The sequence below is a fragment of the Vespula pensylvanica genome, chromosome 10 (genome assembly GCF_014466175.1).
Source record: "Vespula pensylvanica isolate Volc-1 chromosome 10, ASM1446617v1, whole genome shotgun sequence".
In the NCBI taxonomy this organism is placed as follows: Eukaryota; Metazoa; Arthropoda; class Insecta; order Hymenoptera; family Vespidae; genus Vespula; species Vespula pensylvanica.
In genome coordinates, this window is record NC_057694.1 from 7,483,518 (window position 1) to 7,507,421 (window position 23,904).

Genomic DNA, 23,904 nt, shown 5'->3' on the forward strand with positions numbered 1-23,904 from the left:
ACTCTGAATTTACTTTATATTTATATTACTAATTTTAATTAATAACAAATAAACATACCGCTTCCTTTCGATTTTAATAAGCACCATTTATGCTAATTAGATCCGTGTATTTAAACGTTGAAACGTTTGCAATGAAATAAACATTACATTGAAACTAATCGAGCAATTTCTTTGAAAATTAGATTAAATTTGATTCAACCAATTCGTTTCCGTGTAACCATAGTTTGAAAAAGTTTATATTACGTATGCGGGAATATACGTATAGATACGCTTTGAAAATGTCATGATTCGTATATAACTTCAAACAAAATCGAAGAATTCCATTTCTATCAAAAGTTGTAACGAGCTTTTCGCGATGGTGATTGCATAAGACAGTCCCGCGACGATCGTACTGAAAGAAGAACGAGACAAAAAAGGAGAAAAAAAAAGGCGAACAGAAAAAAGAAAAGAGAAAACAAGGTCGTTTTCGTCTTTTTTTTCTCTCTTCTATTTTCTTTTTATCACTTCTATCCGATTTATCACACTTTTGACGCTAACAAAGGAACCATCGAATCGTTCCCTTAAAAAAATCTGTTTGATCTCTGTTAACAAATTAACACGATGTCCTACATTTAATTCGACTTCATTTTGCAGTATAAAAATTCTTGCGAACGAATAGAAAAAGAGACAAAGAGAGAAAGAAAGAGAGAGAACGAGAGTCTATTTATGAGTACGGTCGTCGTTTTTGCGAAACAAAAATGAATCCGAAAGCGTGTAGTCGAAAGAGAGAGATAGAGAGATAGAGAGAGAGAGAGAGAGGGAGAGAGAGAGAGCGTGCACGACGCAATAAATTTTCGCGGCGTATGAGGCACCGCTTAAGCACGAGAACTCGGCATTATATATCGTGGAAGTCGTTTATCGGGCCGCACCGAAGACAATGGGAACGCGGAAATTATTTATCGTAGAATAATTAACCTCGCGCCTAATACGAGCCACCACCATACCGGCATTCTTGCTTCCTACTAGATAGCTTTGTATATACGTATATGTACTATACGATATACAAATATATATGTATACATATATATATATATATGTGTGGACATACACATATATATGTGTGTGTATATATATAGAGTAACTGAATGCGACGACAACGCGCGATAAAGCGGATTTCAAATTAGAGGAGCAAACTCGGCTGATGGTGTATGGTCTGTGTTACACTGTCTCTTTCTCTCTCTCTCTCCCTCTCTCTCTCTCTCTCTCTATCTTTCTATCTCTATCTCTATCTCTATCTCCCTCTCTCTCTCTCTCTCTCTCACCCTCTCTCTCTTCCTCTCTTATCGTCTATTAAACGAGGCTAAGCGCATGGCGCTTAATCGTCCGTCGTATATTTTTCGTTTAGGAGAAAACTGTTAACGGTAGGAAAGGGTAGGGGAAAAGTGAGTGTAAAAAAAGAAGAATAAGAAGAGGAAGAAGGAAGAGTGTAAGGGATAATAAGAAGCACGACGATAAACCATCCTTACTTCTCTCTTTCTCTCTCTCTCTCTCTCTTTTATATTTTCCTTTTTCTAGCTTTCTTTATTTTATTTTACTTTTTATTTATTTATTTTTTTTTTATCGTACTTTAGCAGCACTGCCGCGTTCATTAACAATAACATCTGCGAGAGTGGACGAGAATTTTCCAACGTCGTAGATATCCTTCTTACGCATTACGCTCGACTACAGGGAATTTAGGATTCACAATAGGCTATGAAGGACTAAGCAAGCTTTTATACCAACGCAGAAGCAGAAACAGCAGCAGCAGCAACAGCGGCAGTAGCAGCAGAAAGAACGATAAAACAAAACGTTCGTAAACGTTTGCGGATCGGGACGGAAAAATTCTACGTATCCGTATATGTACTTCCGAGTGGTACTCAACTTTTAATAACAACTAATGTACTATTCCTTTCTCTCTTTCTCTTTTACTATTTTCCCGTTTAAACGTACGTTTGCTTTTTCCCTTTGAATTCTCACTCTTCTTTCATCTTTTTATCGATAATTAACGATATAAAGATATAGAGATTCTCTACGTTCGAATAATATAACGAATTAGAGAAAACGACGAGGTAAAATGGATAAAATTGTACGAATAAATGTCAATTTTGTTATTTGCGAAAACGCATTATACCTTTATACTAAACACATTTTTACTTTTTACTCGCTCAAGTCTGGTGAATTATCAGAACTTAAGGTGACAATAAAGAGTCTCTCGAATAAAAATGTCCGTGTAAAAGGTATCGCTTTCGAGTTCGCTTTGGAAAACTCACGAGCACCTTCATCGTTGTCGTCGTCGTCGTCTTTCGTTCTCCTCCTCGAGAAAAGTCGTGGCTGATTCCGACATTATGCAAACGAGGTGCGACAAGGAAACTTAGTATTTCTATCCTCATTCCAACGTAATTTTTCTCCGAACTACATTTCCGTCTACAAGACGAAGCTAAGGACGAAGTTGAACGAGTAGGTGGGGTTATAAGAGGAAGAGGAGGAGAAAGAGGAAGAAGAAGAAGAAGAAGAAGAAGAAGAAGAAGAATCAAAGTTAAGTGTCTCGTCCTTTACATTCGAGCCACTTTACGTATACAAAGTGTATAACGGAATCCAAAACGCAAGACGTAGAACGTTGTGTCTCGGTTAAACGTTTAAACCTTGAAAGGCCAACTCACTTTCTCTCTCTCTCTCTCTCTCTCTCTCTTTATATATATATATATATATATATATATATATATATATATATGTCTGATCTAAGAGAAGCGAATAGTCAGTCAGCTTGAAACGATAACGTTCTTCTCATCGAGAAACGATATCTAATATCATAGGAATTCAAAGCAGCCATGGATCGATTCGATTTCGGCATCGAAATCGGTCCCGGATGTCCCAAAAATGTTCTTGCTTCATTCTCTCGAATCATTCTTGAGCTCTCCTGCGCCCTGAGACATCTACCTGGACGTAAAGCGAACTATGAATAATTTCATTGGAATTTCAGGACGTTCTTGACGTTCCCGTATCGTATGATATTAGATTGAAAAATCCATGAAAAGAAAAAGAAAAAAAAGAAAAGGGAAAAGAAAAAGGTAGAAAAGGAAGAAACACGACGAAAAAAAAAAAAGAAAGAAATAAATAAATAACGAGTAAGTAAATGAACTTGGCTTGTCACTGTACAAGACACTCAATTCAGAAGATAAATATAGTCATTGGAGAAACGGGATATGGAAAGAGGACAGCTTTTAAAAATTTCGTACCTACTTTCTCGCATTTAATCCTTAAATACTGTCTCGACTGAAATATCAGCCGGTAATAGCCAAGCTTCGTGTTACTACTTTCTCTCATTCTCTCTCATTTTCTCTTATTTTCTCTCTCTCTCTCTCTCTCTCTCTCTCTCTCTCTCTCTTTCTCTCTCTTTTTCTCTCTCCTTCATCCATTTTTTGTTCTCGTTTCTTTTTTTTCTAACAATACATCGCACCTCGATATCAATGGTAATTAGTAATCGTGGCAACTATTATACTTACCTAGACAGAAAATAATCAATACGTACTCCACGTGTACGTGTTTAATATCGGCGAGAGAGAAATTGCAGGATTTTATGAAAAATCTATCGACACGTAACCGGTAGTCTATCGAAGAAAGGCGACAGAGATTTATCGCGTGAAGAATCGTAATCGCGAATAAAATATCGTTTTAAATCGTTCGCTCGATCGAGAAATTATTAGAGACGTAGGTACGTACATAGATAGGTAAATAGATAGGTAGATAGATAGGTAGATAGATAGATAGGTAGATAGATAGATAGATAGATAGATAGATAGATAGATAGATAGATAGATAGATAGATAGATAGATAGATAGATTGATAGATAGATAGATAGATAGGTAGGTAGGTAGGTAGGTAGGTAGGTAGGTAGGTAGGTAGGTAGGTAGGTAGGTAGGTAGGTAGGTAGGTAGGTAGGTAGGTAGGTAGGTAGGTAGGAAGGAAGGAAGGAAGATAGGTAGGTAGGTAGGTAGGTAGGTAGGTAGGTAGGTATATGTAAATCGTTGCTTGTATACAGATCGCGCATAAATCATATATCCTGCATCGCATTATGCTTAAATCGTAAATCACTATACTCCGATCTCACGCCCCCTTTTATTCCCTCGCCATCAGATTCAAACCCACTCACTCAACCCCCTTTCTCTCTCTCTCTCTCTCTCTATATATATATATATATATATATATATATATATATATATATATATATATCTTTTTTTTCTATGAAAACGAAACGAGAAATAGATTCGGCGAATTAAAATATCGACGACAATTCAGAAAAATATGATCAATTTTATAACGACTTTAGGTAACAAGAAGAGGAGAAAGAAATACGATTGGAAATAACCATAGGATCGTTATAATCCGAGTAAGAAAGTTGTTCGACATTCATCGTAATGATATAACATCGTCAACGAAATAACTGTGTGGAAACATCACGAAACATCGTTCAACTCTCTTACTCTCTCTTCCTCTCCCTCTCTCTCTCTCTCTCTCTCTCTCTCTCTCTCTCTCTCTCTCTCTCTCTCTCTCTCTCTCTTTCGGGATCGATCGCTCGACGAGGTTACGCTTCTCGGTACGACGAAGGCTGCGATATTTCGAAGCTGCGAGAGGAGATGCATCCGGCATAAAATATATGCGTTTCCTGAAAGACGCGCGAATACGTGCAGAGTTTCGTGTATCGGGAAACCACGAGAATTTACTCATACGAACAAACTTATGTATCTGTGAATGTATAATATATATATATATATATATATATATATATATATATATATGTTTATATCCCTGTCTCTCTTTCTCACAGTTGTCAGAACGATCGAAAAATCTTGGAAGCCTTAGCTGTCCGCAACGAAGTCCGGTTGCGGGCTCATACCACATCTATATAGCAAACACTTTGGCTAAAATTCCGGAACATTCTCTTCGGACGTGTCCGTGCCGAAACTATCGAATTAATGGTGTGTGTAGAACGCTCAGGAGAAACGGTATTTCCCGTTGACGATGCCGAAGCCACACCAACTGTCCGCTGCAATTCCATCGAACGTAGAACCTCCCTGTTCTGGTCTCTCGTAGTTACCTCTTCTATTATATTTCTTTCGTCGCCGATGCCGACTCTGATCCTATATTATCTTCGAGATAATTATTTCAAACACTCTTGACGATCGAATATTCTGTTTTCTTTTTTACGTCTCTAATTCGACCAAACTAAAACATATTTTATCGAACGGATTAAATAATGCAATTAAAAGTTCAGAGGAATGTACGAAAAGGAGTTTGTTAATCAAGAGTATTCTTTACTTTTTTGTTTTCTTTTTTAAATTCGATCGAACTAAAAAATGTTTCTACATCGAATGAGTTAAATAATGTAACCAAGATTTCAGAGAGTATACGGAAAAGAGTTTATTAACCAAGCATATTCTATTGTTTCAGAAGAGTTCACGAAAGGAGGAATCTCCCCAACGACATCACCGAAGCGTTCGACCCTACTCATCGAGGGTGAGTTATTAATCTCGTATCCCGGTGTCTAAAGGTTCTCTCTAAAGTGCTCTTGCCATTGAATCGAAATCGATCCAGCGTGGTTATTATTACACCCGTAGGATGGAAGCGAAAGGGAAAGCCGTTCTTATTTATTTCAGTGTCATTAACGCGCGATCGTTCGACCGAAAACGATCGGAGTGAAAGTAGAAGAACTTTCGTCGACGTACGGAAATTCTAATTAATAATTATACGAGCTAGTTACTCGTAAATATTAAATGAGAATCAAACTACAAAAATGTCAAGATCTAATTGAAATTTAAATCAATGGTTTCATCATCAATTTCACCGTGAACGTTAAATAAGACGTTCTATATAACATTTTCGACGTTTTATAACATTCATAAAGCGAGAATGGATTAATTTGACGAAATTCTACGAGAAAGTAAAAGGAGGAGCGTTCTCTTGGAGTATAACGCACCAATAAGGTAGCTCGATGAAGGGCTCAGGGAGAAGGCCGATAAGGGAGCCAGTCCGCGCCTTAGGGTGCGTTCGTCGAGAAGACGTAGAGAGAGGTAGAGAGAGAGAGAGGTAGAGCTAGAGGTAGAAAGAGAAAGAGAGAGAGAGAGAGAGAGAGAGAAAGAGAAAGAGCTCTTAGCCGGTCCCGCTAATTATTTCGTTCGTGAGCTCCCTACCGATGACGTCAGCTTTCGACTATCCCGTCTAAAAACAGCCTTCGTCGACAAGCAACGCCTTCGCCTTTCCTGCTGCCTCGGTCGTACTCTCTGATCCCTTGCCTGCGTTGTCTTCGGCCTAATGGCCATACACATTGAATATTTTATCTCCGTCTTTCCTTTCATTCATCTCGAGAGAGAGAGAGAGAGAGAGAGAGAGAGAGAGAGAGAGAGAGAGAGAGAGAGAGAGAGAGAAAGAGAGGAGAGACAGAGAGAGACAGACCAACCGCGACGACGACGCTGAATAGTGGTTGGTCAACGAAATCTTCTTTTGTTCTTTCACGATGTGTCAGATTTTTCTTTTTACATCTGGCGTCAAAATGAAAAGGCCTTTAGAAACTAAAAATGTCGCTTCTAACTTCGGTTAATCTCTTTCCTCTCTCCTACGTTGATTGATTATCAACATAATTAATCAGCTAATATAGTCTTTGGACGTTCATCCTGTTGTAATTTTTTTCTTCTCTCTCTCTCTCTCTCTCTCTCTCTCTCTCTCTCTCTCTCTCTCTCTCTCTCTTTTTCTTTTCGTTTCCTTTTCTTTTCTTTTTCTTTCCCTTAGAACGGTGTCTATAAAATCTACATCGCGTACAATTTGCCAGGTAAAGTAGACTCTAACCGAATCTAAAAGTTCAAATTCCATGAACGCGAACCAGATATAGGTATACCCATAGCGAAGAAACCTATAGACGACAATGCAGGAACGCCTTGTGGAAATGGCGGGCGATAAAAGTCTCGTTTACCGCACGATTCGTTTGAATTTTAAGGAGGCGCGATAACGCGATCGATCGGTCTCACTCGGCCGTAGGTTCCTCTTTGTAAACGCGCTTACGCGTATTCTTCAATCGCAGTTTAACTCAAACCAACCGAGTCATCCTTTTTCGAAGCCTTTCTGTTCGCTGCTACCGTCGACAGCCGTTTACAGTCGCGTTACAGATAACGCGTTGGTGATAAATTCGAACGTTGCTTGGTAAAGTTGTTACGTTGATGGAAAAACCGAAAAGTAAAGTGAGAGAGAGGTAAAGAGGGAAAGATTGAAAGAGAGAAAGCTCGTTAAAACCAGATCCTACTACTCAAAGTAACTTTCGATTTATCTCCAATGAAAATTCATACGTTATGAAAATATACAAAAGCTCTTTTGATATTTTCTCTTTTATTATTATATTCATAAAATTTACGGATAGGGTATTACAACGAAACAAAAGAAACACTATTCGTAAGGTTTTCGTATTGAAAATCTCTTTTGTAAAATTTCATTAAATACATACTATGGAATTCTCTCGGATTATTCAAACCCTACATAATTTATACAATCTGAAAACTGAAAACTATTAATTATTGAGAGAGTAATATTATACTAATAAAAGCATCAATATTATATATGTTATTACAGAATATTAATATTTGTTAACAAAATAGCACCAGTAATTTATTCGGCTAGAAATAGATAAGGCATTGAAGAATACTTACACTCACACACACACACACACACACATGCATACATACATACATACGCGAACGTGCCAGAGATAGGATTAGAAATGTTATCGCAAAAATTGGAAAAGACGTAAGAGAGAATAGTAAAGTTGCGACGGATTCGTTGAAAGTCGAGTATCCTCGGTCGACACGTCGGATATCTTGAAAATCTTCATCGTTGTATAGGGCGTGGTGGCGGGTTGGAGTTCGGCTGAGTGAGCCACCCACAGCAGCGCCCACAACCGGCACTGGCAACAGGGACGCGCGCTCGACTATCGCGCGCTACGACGAGGTCGTTCGCCAAAGCACGAGCCACCTCTAGAGTGGATTCGCCCTTTCTCCCTTTCCCCTTTGCCTCGCCCCCTCTTTCTCTCGCATACACCCTAGAGAACCTCCCTTCCCGTATTCACGCGCACGAACACAGCTTCGGGGATCCACGTCAGAGACCACACATTCTGATTAGTGGCAAATAATAGCCGTAACAATGGGCCCACCATCGCAGCGACGGCTCGTCTGTCTGTCTGTCTGTCTCTCTCTCTCTCTCTCTCACTCTCTCATTCTCTCACTCTCTCACTCTCTCTCTCTCTCATCTACGAGCTTCTCCACGCCTATGTGCATCGGAGCGCGGGCGCGCGCGCACACATCACAGATGGCGTTCCAGCAGTAGCAATCCTTCGTGCGTGAGTATTGCACGCATACGTGCATATAGATGCACGCATATAGGTAGGTGCTTTCACGCGTGCATGTGACTTTGCGTGCTCGCATATGGGTCCCCTTTGTGAATACCGAGTATGAGAGACAGAGAGAGACAGAGAGAGAGAGAGAGAGAGAGAGAGAGAGAGAGAGAGAGAGAGAGAGAGAGAGAGAAAGCCTTTGCGTTAACCCCAGAGACACGAGCCAATCAATCCCCGTCTGCTTTCGCCTCTACCCTCCTACGCGAGTGTTTCCCTTCGGAGAGAGAAGTACGGCCCTGGAATTTCGATGATCTTCGCGCGTTGCTGAAGACCTTTTTTCTTTCTCTTCTTTTTCTCTTTCTCTCTTACTCTCACTCGTTCAACCCTCGTAGACCCGTAGATCGTCGAGGAGAACGCTCGTTTGCCGATCGCGACTTAGGAGGATCAAGAATATATACATACATATATATATATATATGTATGTATGTATGTATATATGTATGTATGTTAAAGAAAGAGAGGGGAAGAAATATATAAGAAGGGGCGAAATCTTTCCTTTCGAGTCTTTGGATTTTGAGAGGGTGAGAACAAGGAGTAGCGACTTTCGGAAGGTTGCTTTTATTAGGCGCCAAGGAAGGAAGGGCCGAAGGGTGCGAAACGAGACGAGACGAGACGAGACCAGACCAGACCAGACGAGACGAGACGAGACGGTCTACTCCTACTCCTTGTGGTAGATACTTAACGACGAGCGTGAAAATGTCCTGGCCCGTCGCGATAACTTTTTCTTTTCAAAGAACTCGAGTATTTTTTTTTTTTTTATTTTATCTTCAAACAAAATAAATCCCTGTCTTGCTCGAACGTCCCATCAAAGTTTGTCATGGTAAATTGTTTCGATTAAGCTACTCTGACATCGTTAATATCTATTTAATCGTTCTTTATTCGATACCTATATAATTTTATTTATTTAATTTTTCTCTTCTTTTCTCGACTTTCTTTATTAATCTTTTATATTCGTTCTTCGCATCGATAATTATTATTTTGTTTTATTTCGAGAATAATTATACCTACTTAGCTACCTACCTACCTACCTACCTACCTACCTACCTACCTATCTTAAGTATCGTTGATCAGAGTAAAAGGAGTGAAATATCAAAGTTCGTTCGATGTCACTCACCGAAAAGCATTAACGCCGTCCCGGTTTTAATTTTTCAACGAACCATGACTAACGATCTCAACCGTATCTCCGTCAACGTCGTCTCTACGTAAGTACGTACTTCGAACGTCGAAAATTTCGCATGGAATATAAAATATATATCTGGATAGATTCAACAACTCTCTTTCGGAATGTCAAGGTCGAGGTCTAAAAGATAAGAAACGTATTTCTATCCGAGATTCTGCCGAATAACAGAAGCTTTCCATATTTAACTCGAAGTAAGGGATGAAAGAAAAGGAAAAGGAAGGGTGCAAATGATGAGAGACAGAGAGAAAGAGAATAAAAAGGAAGGAAAGCTAGTTCGGTAGTCGAATCGAGGTTAAATCCACGATCCAAGGTTAAGGTTAATGGTCGAAACGAATAGAGGGATTTTCGAAGGGGAAAACGGTCTTTCCAATTAGGAACAAACGGAGGAGAGATAGATAGAATAGGAAGAAGAAAAAACGAAGAGAGATAGAGAGAGAGAGAGAGAGAGAGAACAAAAGGCGGTAAAAAGAAAGAATAAAAGGCGACAAGCTCGTCTTTATCTAATCTCGTTCTCGAACGTGAGTAAAAGGAGAAAGAGGAAAAGCAAAAGAGTTTTCTGTTACTTTTGTGGCGAGTCTTTTGCCTCTTCGACTACATGTTTTTATTTTCTCTCTCTCTCTCTCTCTCTCTCTCTCTCTCTCTCTCTCTCTCTCTCTCTCTTCGTTTTTCCAAAAAGAGAACAACGATCGAAATTACGGTCATTTTCTCTGTGACCGCACAGCTGCCTTATTGTACGTATGTACGTACATATGTATGTACGTACATATGTATGTACGTATGTATGTATATGGAATAATACGCGAAAAAGAAAGAAAGAGAAAAAGTTGAGGGAACGGAAAAGGATGAGTAGTTAGTTGTGTGCGAGGTTCAGTTTGTGCCATGCACTTCGTTAAACGTCACGTGTACTTCTTCTCTACACGTCACTCCGTCCTCTCCGTCCCATACTGCTCTCGAGACTCAAACGCAGCTGGAGGGCGATAAGGTGCACGACCTTATTAAGATCGTTGAATTCTCTATCGTTTCGTTCACGAAACACGCTACTCGTCTTATACCCAACTAATCGCCATGTAAGACGATTTTTTAAGACGATACACTTCCTTTTTTCGTGTTTTAACGTTACGTCAGATTTTTTTTTTTTTTTTATACATATCACGTACTTGATACATACAAATATATCTTTGTAGCTATATAATACGAACTTACTTACATATCCAACTATCTATAGTGAAACTTCGTATACCGTTTCATAATATGAGGTAGATATACACAGATATATACGTGTTTCCGCAAGAGTTCGATTAATTTTTAAACAGCAAATTGCGTATCTTGCGTTAATCGATGCGTTCTACGGAAATGTTTACCGTACCGAACACATTCGTGCTTGTTACATAGGAACAAGCGCTGTTTGGAATAATCGATATTATTGTTATTTGCTCTTCCGTTAATCGATCGCTTAGTTAATCGCTGCTAGCATAATCAACGTCCGTACTAGATGTACCATGTATTGTAGTATACACCTGTAGACACCAATGTAACTATATACATATACATATACATATACATATATATATATATATATATACATATATATGTATATTTAATATATATATATATATATATGTGTGTGTGTGTGTGTGTGTGTGTGCATGCGTTAACTACATACGTCCTATTTGATATGAAATTCCGAACGTGACCTAGCAAGTAAAAGTAATGTAATAGACTTCACGAGAGAATATTTAAAAATCAAGGGGAAAGCCGGTCGAACGATAAGTATGACGGAACTTCTCTTCGTAGTCGCTCGAAACAGCCTTTTCGATAAGGCGATAATAGGAAAGACGCGAACGCTAATCCTTCAGGAAAGTTAGCAAGACCGTACTAATCGATGTTGCGAATTGGTAAAAGTTTCGATCGAGCCACTTACAGTTTCGGCTTGCTAAAGTTAGCCTCTATATGACTCCTTCTTTACCTTCTACGAACGAAACACAATAATGTGAGTAAATAATTTATTGATTAAAAGGATCGAAGAAAAGGAAATAATACTTTTCTCGTCGCGAGAAAAATTTCGATATTTTCTCGATATATTTTTCCACTCGATGGCGGACGATACGTTTTCTTCGAGAGTTCGAATGCCAACCGAGAAAGGCGATTGTATCGATGCCGTCTATCACGAGCGGATGTGAAAACGATTATCGAATCATCGATAACGCGATTTTCCTGGCCACTTCGGTGCACGTCAGCCACACGCTATCGGACTACGTGTCCTCGAAAGAATGTATATGTATGAATGTACGTATGTATCTATGTATGTACGTATACACGGTGTATATTGATATATATGAGGGAGAAAAGAGGATATAAATATGTCGAAAGAAAACGATAAAGTAGGCGACCTTGTTAATAAAATTAAGTAAATTATAGATATTATCTTATAGACAAGGAGCTTGATCTATAGATTCGCATTTAACCGATATCGATCGCGGACTTTCCTATCTCGATCTTGTATTCAACAAAATCGTTACGTTTTCTCTATCCCGATGATCACGGTTGAAAGCTTCGAAATATGATAGATTTGAAAGAGAAAAAAAAAAAAACAATTTAGAAGAGAATAAGAAATATCCTTTTGAATTTTTTCTCTTTTCTCATTTCTACCCTTCCTTGTCCTCTCTTCTTTTCTCTATTCTCGTTATTCTCGATCGATTCGATTTCACGCGAAAAGACATTAATCAAGTCGAACGAACGTTACACGCTAAAGGGCTTCGGATTCGAAGCGATGGCGATGGAAAATGTTCACCGTTAAAATCGAGCATTGGCATTGCCATCATATGCCTCGAATGCCTGAATATAAGCGAATTTTCACGGTAAAAATCATAAATACGTAATAGTCTCTCTTGGCGTTTATTAAGACGAATCGCGGCTCATTTCGTCTCGTCTCGTCTCGTCTCGTTTCGTTTTTACTCGGCCGCAAAATCGTGTCGGGCCATTAAACTTTCCTTCTTTCCTTCTTTTCTTCCTTCTTTTCTTTCTTTCTTTCTTTCTTTATTTATTTCTTCTTGTCTTTTTCCTTCTTTCTATCTCGTAGACGTGGTAGAAGCTAGTAATATCGCTGACGTGTCGTTAACGTTGCCGCCCCCGATTCAAAAGTTTTCTTTAAAAGTTCTTCGAGTGGTGTGTATACGTCCTTCCGTCCGTCTACCACCACTTGGTCACGATCGCGTGTTACCCACCTTTCTCTCCCCCCCCCCCTCTCTCTCTTTCTCTTTCTCTCTTCTATCATTGTAACGCTCTACGTAAAGAAGCCAATGCGCATTCCATGCAAAACCGTTTCCGGAAGTCGACCCTAACTCTCATGTAATTTATTTACTTCCCAACTTTTGCGCGAGCCGCGTTAACGTATATATATATATATATATATATATATATATATATATATATATAAACTATATATATAAACTATATATACATGCATGCATGTATATATATATATATATTATATATATGGATGTATATAGTTGCATACATTCGTCTTTGGTTCCGTTGGAATAATTCCAACTCTCGTCCGTCTAGACCAACTTTCACGAAAATTCTTCGACATTTTTTTTTTTTTTTTTTTTTACAAATATAAGTTGAAGGAATTTTTAATAATCGTCCTTTTTACTTTTGTTTTTTGTTTATTTCCCTTTGCTCTTTTTTCTTTTTTTTTTTTTTTTCTTTGCTTTTTTTTCCTCTAAATCTACGCAGATCTACGGAAAAGTATCTGCATGTTCGACGAATATATTCAATTAATATTAGCCCGTCAATCTGTCACGTTCAGTAAGCTACGAAACGTTCTCTAATAAATCGTACATCATTGTAACTTGGAAATCTTGTCTGTCATTCGTTCTGTATTCTGTTTTCCTCTGCCGGCGAAAGATCGTAAAGTAAATTTAACGAGAAATCCAGAACAACGGAGAGCGTCGACGTTACTAAATAATTCTTCGTTCCGTCTGGCAAACTTTGTTCTAGAATCGATTGGTCGATTCTAAAAACGTCATCTTTCTTTTATTTATTTATTTTTATTTATTTATTATTTTTATTTATTTAGCTTTTACGTTCTTTATTTTCTTTTTTCGAATAAAATCATTGAAAAAGACAAAGTGGGAGAGAATAAAAGGCGTTCGTACTATTTACAGTTAGCCGACTATTTTCTCGTATCGAGGAGTTTATGGTGATAGGAACGACGACTGTAAAAAGTCGATTGTGTTAGCGTCGATCGTCGGTACCGACATAAAAACGATTACCGAAACGTCATTAATACGATTTTCCAGTCGCACGCTTCGACGTACCTACGCTAGTACCGGTCACCTCAATCGCCTCGCTGCGTTTATTCATTGATTTTGTCACACTTCTCGAAAGAGATGGACATAAAGGGAAGGCTTTTATTCAAAACTCACACGTAACTAACCGCATACAATATATTTCAATCGCATCAATCTCGTAAACTCCGATGGAAAGTTTCGTTTCATTCTTTTTATTATTTTTCCCTCCCCTCCTATTTTCTCCTCATTATTTGCTTTATCGAAATAGTAAACAACGGCATTTTTTTGCATCCTCCGATCGAGAATATTTTAAACGCAGTCACGCACGCACACGCACATACATAGCTACGTATATAAATTAAAAAACCTTATTGAAAATAGGAACAAGAGCAAGCAGGAAACATTATAAATCTTTGATAACGAACGAACGTATGAACGAAAACATGAAAGAAGTTGTACGATACTGCGTTGCTATAAAATAACTATATCGAAGATATACATATATACATAGAAACGAAGTTACTTACATGCCTGTATATTCGTATAGGATATTTATAACATGCTTAAACAATCTCGTCCGGAGCTCATAAAATTTTCTCCTGCGACTATTCCATTCAGGTACACCCGGAAGTGTTTACGTCGGTGTGCGCTAGTTCGTTTGCTCTCGTTGAATGAAAGATCGCGAGATCGATCGATAAGTCGGTAAAGAATCCCGTAGAAATTCTCTCTCTCTCTCTCTCTCTCTCTCTCTCTCTCTTGCGTACGGGGAGCGCGCGGAGGGGAAATAATTACGTGTACGAAGAAAAGCTTCGTCGAAGAGGAAAAAAAAAGAAAAGGACGAAGCTGAAAAGTGAGGATCTGTTATGTTCGTGGTATACTTCTTTTCCTTCTACTTTTCTTTCTTTCTTTCTTTCCTTTTCCTTTCCTTTTCATTTCTTTACTTTTCTTTTCTTTTCTTTTCCACCCTTCCTCGAGCCACCCAACCCCCACCCTCTTGGTAGGATTATCACGCCAAGATATGAATGAGAATTCGAAGCGTCGGGGCTTCGTTCGTTCCCTTTCTTCTTCTTCTTCTTCTTCTTCTTCTTCTACTTCTACTTTTTAGTTTTTCTCGTTTTATCTCTTTCATTGTTTTTATCAGATATCTCGTTCGCTCGTCTCCTTCTCTTAATTTCATTGGATATTTTCTTACTCTTATATAAGCGTGTTTTATACTCGTGACTGTATTATCTCCCCCCCCCCTCTCTCTCTCTCTCTTTCTTTTTCTTTCTTTCTTTCTCTATGTATCTGTCTCCATCTCTTTTTTCATTCGTTCAGAGAATATTTATATAAAACGTACGTTTCTATACAAGTAGAATGTCTAGACCGATTATCAAATACATCAGGGAATGATATCATCGACGAATATCTCTCTCATCGTCGTATCCGATTTCTCGAGAGTCTATAGAATCGAAGTTCTGTTGCATCTTGCATAATTAACGTCGAAAGTATACATCGTGGATCTTCGATCGTGAAATCTATAAGATAATGACGTGGGAAAATTCGTCTAGATTCGCAGCAGTTTGAATCATCCTCGCATCGAGATGGAAAGGATAATGACTCTATTGAAACATCGCCAGATTATATAAATTCTTTTCAATTGAGAATATCTATTCTTGTTGCTTCAACGTTTATATTGAATAATCAAAGATTTTTCTTCAAACAAAAATTTCTTTTTATAACATCGATTAATTGCCATTAAGCGAGCAGCGATAATTTCATTGCACCGTTTATAATTACATTCTATATCTTAAATACGATAATGTAGATCTTAACTATATCCGACAAGTCGAAATATGTGTGTACGCGCGTGTGTGTATGTTACATTACTGAATTAGAAAGGAGCTGGTATTGCTATAGATAGCATCTTTGTTCTATATCGACAGAAGTACTCGGTCGAGGTGGGAACCCACATCTTCCGACCACTCTCCAAAGTCAATGAAGTTATTTACTTGCATAAAACATGCCTCGCATTCTCTATCACTGTCAGTTACAGAACAATTTCTCTATTTCTCGATGCCTCGGTGATATAAGTTAATCACACTGTATTACCGTTAACCACAGAGTTTAACATTTTTTTTTTTTTTTTCTTTTTTACGGACACTCGAGAAACGAAAAGAGAAAGAGGAAAAGAGACAAAGAGAGAGAAAGAGAATGAGATAATAACCAGCAATTTCTTCTTTCGTTCCACCTTCAACCTTTTCTCCGTTTTAATTCTGCATCCGCTTATCCGCTATCTAGGCTACGCTTAGCGTTATCTTCGCCTAGTTCCTAAACTTTTCCGCTCTTGACGCATGAAAGAGTGCTATAGTAAAAGTCATAATATCCGTCTAAAGTCAAGGTTGATATCTTTATTACGATGCTACCGCGAATAATACGGCCTCTAATTCAAGCACGGACTCTTGGAAAGTTCGCGTATAATCGGCTCTATTAAATTCGTTAATCGATCCATTGTAACCCATCTTTCTCAAGACCTTGGCTATTTGGCGGATTATAGATCTTATAGTTGATATCTCCTATTACTTTGCAGAGATAAAGAGAGATAAAGAGAGAGAGAGAGAGAGAGAGAGAGAGAGAGAGAGAGAGAGAGAGAGAGAGAGAGAGAGAGAGAAGAATCATTACTTCGCATGATTAATCTCATAGTTATATTTTTCTTTCGTTACTATTATACCATCTTCTTTATCTCTTATTCCTTTTCTTTCTCTTTCTTCGTAATATCTTGTATTAGCTATTATAACCACAGATTCTATGCGATATTGTTCTTAGAGAACTATCGTCAAGTTCGGTTTGCTTTTCAACATAAATGAAACGTTTCCCTTTCGTCCTTCCTCTCCTCTCTCTCTCTCTCTCTCTCTCTCTCTCTCTCTCTCTGCCGGTCCTCTCTCCTATCTCATCCTCCTCTTCTTTCCTCGTCATAGTCTTCGCCTATCTCCCGTTGTAGCGCTTTCTCAAGCGCAGTTAAACCCTGACAAATATTTAGATACCGCTTTCTCGAACGTGTCAGAAAGGAATCGCTTTACAATTCTCTCTTTCTCTTTCCGTCTTACTAATAGACACTTGTAGCAAATAATAATAGCATCGTCTAAATTCGTAAAAATTTGTCAAGCAAACTTTCACATATATAAATCAAGAGCAAGCGAGGAAGCAAGCAAGAAAGTAACCAAGTAGGTACTCTCGTGTGTCACAGTAGTCATATGATTTAAAAACAAGCTCGTTCCCTTTGTCGCTCGTTAAACGACTCCCGGAAATATGATTATCCTAACAATCGCGGTTACGATCGGAATTACGGGAGGAACGTAATCCACGGTCTCTTCTTAATTAATCAAATTAGCCGTGGCTGGCTGCTCCGTTGGCTCGTGCGCGTGTGTTCCATGAATTCGAAGGCTCGCCTCTCTCTCTCTCTCTCTCTCTCTCTCTCTCTCTCTCTCCCCCACACTTTCCAGAATTAATACGAAACGGAAGTCTCTCAATGGGCGTTATATCGAGCGACAGTGACAGAGATAGAGAGGTAGAAAGAGACAAGAGAATGAGAGAGAGAGAGAGAGAGAGAGAGAAAGTGAGAGAAGGACAGGTAGGTGATACATACGTGCAAATGGATAGACAAAGACAGACTGATAGATAGATGGAGATAGAGATAGATAGATAGATAGAGAGAGAGAGAGAGAGAGAGAGAGAGAGAGAGAGAGAGAGAGAGAGAGAGAGAGAGAGAGAGAATAGCTAGTTATTAAATTCTACGCTTGCGTCGTGCAACGTCAGTGTCAGTGTGTCGTCGTTTTCGTCATCGTGCGTGCGTGCGTACGTGCGTGCGTGCGTGAGTAAGTGAGTGAGTGCGTGCCTAAAGGTAATTCCACGACGCGGATAACCAGGCTCGTTGCATTAGGTGGTAGATTTTGCTGTCCGTCCGTGAGTTCACCCCCCGGCCGATAATCATCGTGATATACCCTCTCTCGCACGCCAACGACCATCGCCCTCGGCCTCCCGAGTATATGTGTATACGAGAAAGTACCTGCACGTGACGGCAACAGTCCTCTTGGCTACCTACCTATGTACGTACATATATCCAATACATAAAGGTACCTACATACATATGTACATATACATACGTAGGTACGTAACGTGTTCTCTACAAGTTTAACTCGGGGTATCGTGAGCAAAGAAAAATGGCCGATTAGAGGAAGCATAAATTATAGTGAATTTTGGCGGGCAACCTATACTTAAGAAGTATTCATTCTCGTCCTTTTTCTCATTCGAATGGGAATGACTTAACAATTTCTTTTTGCTTCGATTCAATCACCTTTTCCTTTATTATTTTGTAATCAACGTTAATGTCGAGCTTCTATAAGACGAGTTACGTCATTGTTTTGATCATGCTTACGGTTACTACGCGTTTGTGGTAACGTAAACTCGAGAGTTCCTTTTTTGTTTCTTTTGAATACGACGCGTACGAAATTGTTTTTGTTTATGAACGATATACATATTTACTTACTTACTTACTTACTTACTATGTCCGTTTTCTCCTCGAGACCTCGTGAACCTCGCTGGCAGTTTCCTTGGTGACTCGGTCGTGTACACAACCCTCGTCCTACGAGCTGTTCCTTTTTCTTCTTTGGTAATACAACGCTTACGATTTTACGTTACACCGAGCGAATTTAACGGATCATTTCGTACGTAAGCTGAGAACGAAGGTGGCGAGGAAAGTGTGGTACTAGTAATAGTAACAGAAGCTGTAGTAGTAGTGGTAGCTGGAAAAAGAAGATGTATTTTCTACTTTTACGATAGCGTACGATAAAAGATTAAGATATTTGCGAGAATGATTGTTCGACAAAATACGAATCGTACGTACATATATATATATATATATTTGTATCTATCCTTATCGTAAACATTATTAATATCTTATTTATATTACGGAGGATCTATATTAAGAGAGATTTAGTAAACCAGTCAAACTTTCGTTTCATCGAATTTGTTCAACTCGATAACACGATATTACGAGAACTCTAACGAACGTACAATTACGTTTAAATCGAAACGATCTTGTTCTCGCCGAAGTTTCTTCGAGGTATAAATACATGAACGAGCATCGTTCACCCGTTATAACCACTTTTGTGATATAATAAAGTGCTGATTGTGGATAGTAATGCGTCTAACGAAACGTTACCGGTCATTTATAGCATGGGTTTAGTTATAAGACCGAACAAGCGCAGTTACTCTCATTCGGTGAAGTCTGTAACAACTAAGTGCAGGAAGGAGAGTTACTATAATACACCTCTACTGGACAAACAGCAGCATACTCGCGTCCTTCATATGGATATACGTTTCTATCGTTAACCTTTTATCTTTTCTCTCTTTCTCTCTTTCTATTTCTCTCTTTCTTTTAACGACGTTCGATGCATCGCCGAGAGAACGGCACACGGTTCACATTTGTTTTCCAAACTTTCTCGTTTCATGCTCATTAATCGCTATCCTTTCTCATACTACTACTACTACTACTACTACTACTACTACTATTAGTATTATTACTATTACTACTATTATTATCAATACTATTATTAGTATATTATCTTCTATAAGATCATTCTATAAGTCAATACTATTATTTTATCAATACTATATTATTATTACCAACATTCCATAAATTCATTCATTCTTTTTCCATTCATTCAACTAATTATCGATCGACATAAAATCGTCAAATCTTACGTTAGCAATTTATTTATCGAACAACTTCCGTTTGAACATTTCCCTTGTATCGCTCGTGTCAAAATTATCAGAATTCTTCACTGTCCTCGTAATTACTTTACCCAGAACCGATATTTCGTTTTATGTCCTGTTATGCCGCAAGGGCATTGCAAGTATAGGAAGGAAAGGGTGGGAGAAACTCCCGAAACTCCTTATCGTTCTCCAGGGAGGACGAACGTCCAACAAAGGTTATCGGTTATCAGATCGTCCCGAAATGCTGTTCTCCTCGTTCGAATTTATGGAAATATGAGAAGCAACGGCGAGAGGGTGGAACCAAAGAGATAGAGACGGAGAGAGAGAGAGAGAGAGAGAGAGAGAGAGAGAGAGAGAGAGAGAGATTTTTTTCCTTTTTTTTTTTCTTCGTTTGTACGTTCGAATTTTCTTTTTTGTTTTTTGTGTTCTTTTTTTCTTCTTCTTTTTTATTTCTCCTGTTACTTCTTATCATTTTTATTACGAGAAAACAAGAACGATTTAGAGTTTTAAATCACTAATCGTTTACAAACGACAAATATTTCGTCGGGCTTGAGAAAATGTAGAATTTAAGAAGCTCTCACTGTTTTCGAAAGTATTTGATATATACCGGGTGGTAGAATAAGTTGAAAATGTTCGTCGAAATAACTTGTACAGTTTCGAAGAAAAGTCGTTTGATACCCAGCAAAAGATAGCGTGCTAACCGAAGATTAATGTATTTTTAAGATGGATATTCTTATTTTGTACGTTTTATTTCGCATGTTAAAAATAGTCGAGTATAATCCAAGTGACTTGTTTTACAATAGATGGTTCACCCGGTATATTTTCTACGGGCGACACTCGGCCTTTTTCTCTAAGAACGAGAAAAGAAAAATAAAGATATAGAGAGAAATCTCTCGAGAAGATTTTTAACAAATCGACGAAAGTTTTTTCGAGTACGATGCTAGACCGTAGAAAAACTTGGAACGTTAGGGAAATTTACGAGCTGCAGTTGCGTGCATATTGCAAGCGCGCGAGATTCAAAGATACGATTCGATTTCGAGTTTCTTTCTCTTTCCTTTTATTTCTTTTATATATATATATATATAGTAGTCGATCTCGACGTCTCGAGGGAAAAGTTTTTTCTTTTTTTCTTTTCTTTGCTTTTTTCTTTTTTTTTCTGTTTCTCTTTTTTTTTTTTTTTTTTTTTTTTTTTTTTAATGGAAACGAAGAGCTCGAGCTAATTTTTTTCCACTTTACTCGCTCGTTACTTTCGAACGAGATAACGGCAAAGTGGTAGTAAGTACAAATCTTACAATACCCATCTACTCCGTTTATATACATATAACGTACGTTCAACGAAATACCAGTCTCGTTGTTGCGTGTGTTCTCCCGTTGATCTATGTGCCGAGTACGCGTTATTACACAAATTTCCAATGTTCGCTTAGCAATATCGAATAAATAAAATTCTCATTAATTCTCGAGTCAAGATGAATGATATATTTCGAGACAGCGAAAAGGTACGACACTCGAGTACGATCTGTCACGAGTCACGCAGAGGAAAAAAGAAATAAAGAAAGAAATAAAGAAAGAAAGAAAGAAAGAAAGAAAAAAGAAAAAAGAAAAAAAAGTGAGAGGAAAAGAACATACCTACGAGTCACAGACCGTCTCGAACGACTTAATCCAACAAAAGCCGACTAGGATCGAATGAAAACGTTAACATCGAACTCGTTTTCCCAACAATGCTTTCCTTTCAGAAGGCACCTTTTCGATGACGTTGTCGATGGGGGTAAAGTGTAGACCCGACAGGTCGTATAGGGAGTAGAGAGGGGGAAGGGTCACAGGGTTTACCCACGAGGAAAGGAATACATCCTGATTTTCGCAAACATGGGTTCGTGAAAAGCGAACGTAGGAACGTAGGAACGTAGAAACGAAACGAAACGAAACGAAACGAAACGAAAGAATGAACGAAGTTGCCACCGTTGCTGTTGTTACCGCCTCCGGAGACGGAACGGTGTGCTACGAAAACATTCGCACGGTCCATGTGTAGGTGTGTGTTTCTTTGTGCGTATTTATCTATAACCTGTGAATTCTAAATGCGTTCGTGTGTTTGTGCGACTCGTTCGTGCCGTCTCGAGCAACGGCAATCGCTTTTCTTGGAGCGAACCACTGTGTTCGGTCTGATTTCTGACATCACTTCCGGTAGTGTGTGGAGTTGGTGCTGGTTCACTAACATTCGTTCTCTCTCTCTCTCTCTCTAACTTAAAGATCCAACGTAGATTGGGCAGCAAGAACGAGCTGTTCGTGCATGGGGTTTTACGGTTCTCCTTTGTTTGCCGTTCTTATACAGTAGGTACCTACTACGTTCCTTCACGTGGCGCAAAAAGGACGAATTCAGAGGAGGAAGGGGGAGGTTGGTTGACTGGGTGGAGAAAAGGACACGGAACGTGGTTGAAAACTTAACGCGAGATATCGAACGTTCAACAACCGCCTCAATCGCAGCAACTTTCATCCGGGGAAAGAATCTTGGCAAACTTTCCTATAAAATGCCGGAATTACGTTACCACCCCGTACGGGCAAGCTCCTACCGTCCATGGTTTTGCACTCGATTCTAGCTGCCGAAGGAGAAGGAGAAGAAGAAGCAGAAAGAAGGAAAGGAGAAAAATCAGGACGCCAATCTTTTTCTTCTATTTCCCCTTCTTCTCTTTCGTACCCGATCTATATCGTTTCCGTAGCTTTACAACGTTTTTAATGGGCATTCTCTCTCTCTCTCTCTCTCTCTTTCGCTGTGCTTTATGAGTGGAAACGGGCAGAATAAGTGTTCCCAACGATCTCGAAGTATCGTATAATAGATAAGCCGCAGTTAAGAGACTTTCTCGTAACTCGTATAGAAATTTTCGCGTTAAGAGATTTACGAATATAATAAGGTTAATAACGACGACGTTATTATCAGGAAACAATACCATTGGGAGTCTTTCTTTCGAGGGAATAGCAATTGTTGTTTATTTATACATTTATCTATGAGTCAAGGCAATGTCGCTTGTTATTATTATTGTATTTCTCTGAAATGTTCGATATACAATGTCTTCTCGACTGACGTCAGAGATGTGTTACACATCCATGTAAACTAGAGCGGTAGTCGCACTATTCGCGATTAGCCAAGGGAATATCTCGAGGAGTTCTCCCTCGCGTGGAAATTTCGCAAGACGAGAAGGGCTCCGAGGGTTTACACGGAGAGTAATTGCCATCGTCGCCGCCGGTGGACGACGCCTTTATGGCACGACGGTAGCGCGTTGAAGGAGATGGGAAGTGATGGAGGACGAGAAGGAAGAGGAGGTGGGTGGAGAAGGAGAAGGAGAAGGAAGGAGGGTGTCGAGGGCGAAGGCATCGAGGGTGGCGAGGGCTAAATTGTCTCCTCGTGCATTGCCTTCGGTTAATACGCGCGATATTAGACGCTTTATTACCACCATTACCATAATTCTGTAATCGATACGCGTCAAGCAAGGAGCTCGCCAATTTCGGATACCGGATAGCACGTAAGAAGCATCGAGAGACAGAGAGAGAGAGAGAGAGAGAGAGAGAGAGAAGAAGAGGGAGGAAGAAAAAGGACAACATTTACGGGGGTTGAAAAAGGGAAAGCAAAAAAGACGATTCCTTTTCTTTTTCTTTTCTTTTCTTCTTTTTTTTGTATCATCTTCTTCGCTGTCCGTCCAGTTTCCTCTCTCTCCCTCTCTCTCTCTCTTTTTCGCTAATATTCGTAGCGCGATCGCGCGTAATCACGGCACTGTTTTTTTCCTCTGACTCGAGAAAACGAAAAGAAAGTAGAATGGGAAGCGAGGTAGGGTAGACGAGTCAAGAAATGGGAATGAATGGACGAAAGAAAGAGAGAGAGAGAGAGAGAGAGAGAGAGAGAGAGAGAGAGAGAGAGAAAGAAAGAAAGAAAGAAAGAAAGAAAGACAAAGCGTAGCGAGCGGAATAAATTCCAACGTGGGGTTTGCATAAATAATCCGAGAATATTCGGCTGGGTTCTTCTGTCTTAAAGTTAGACGTGTATATACCTAACGTTCGAGTTTATGTATATGTATTATATATGTATATACGTGTCTGCTGTTATATGTGCAAGTAAGTACGAGCGTCAAAGTTACGCGCAAAGATTTTCCCACGAATTTCCATGCACACCACTGTAAGGCCGACCGTCCTCGAAGCTTGTAACGAAGCGTACGCTTCGTAGTAAATATTCTGGAAGCGG

The 23,904-nt window shown here is 39.1% G+C and overlaps 1 protein-coding gene across 2 annotated transcripts in view; it reads left to right on the forward strand.

Annotated features, from left to right (window-relative positions):
- The window catches only part of LOC122632516 (insulin-like growth factor-binding protein complex acid labile subunit), a 244,176-nt gene that overhangs the window by 86,957 nt on the left and 133,315 nt on the right, over window positions 1-23,904 (forward strand). For both annotated transcript variants that reach the window (XM_043819381.1, XM_043819382.1), the window contains exon 2: window positions 5,468-5,533. In XM_043819381.1, the coding sequence (XP_043675316.1) occupies window positions 5,468-5,533 (66 nt within the window). The remainder of the gene's footprint in view (window positions 1-5,467; window positions 5,534-23,904) is intronic.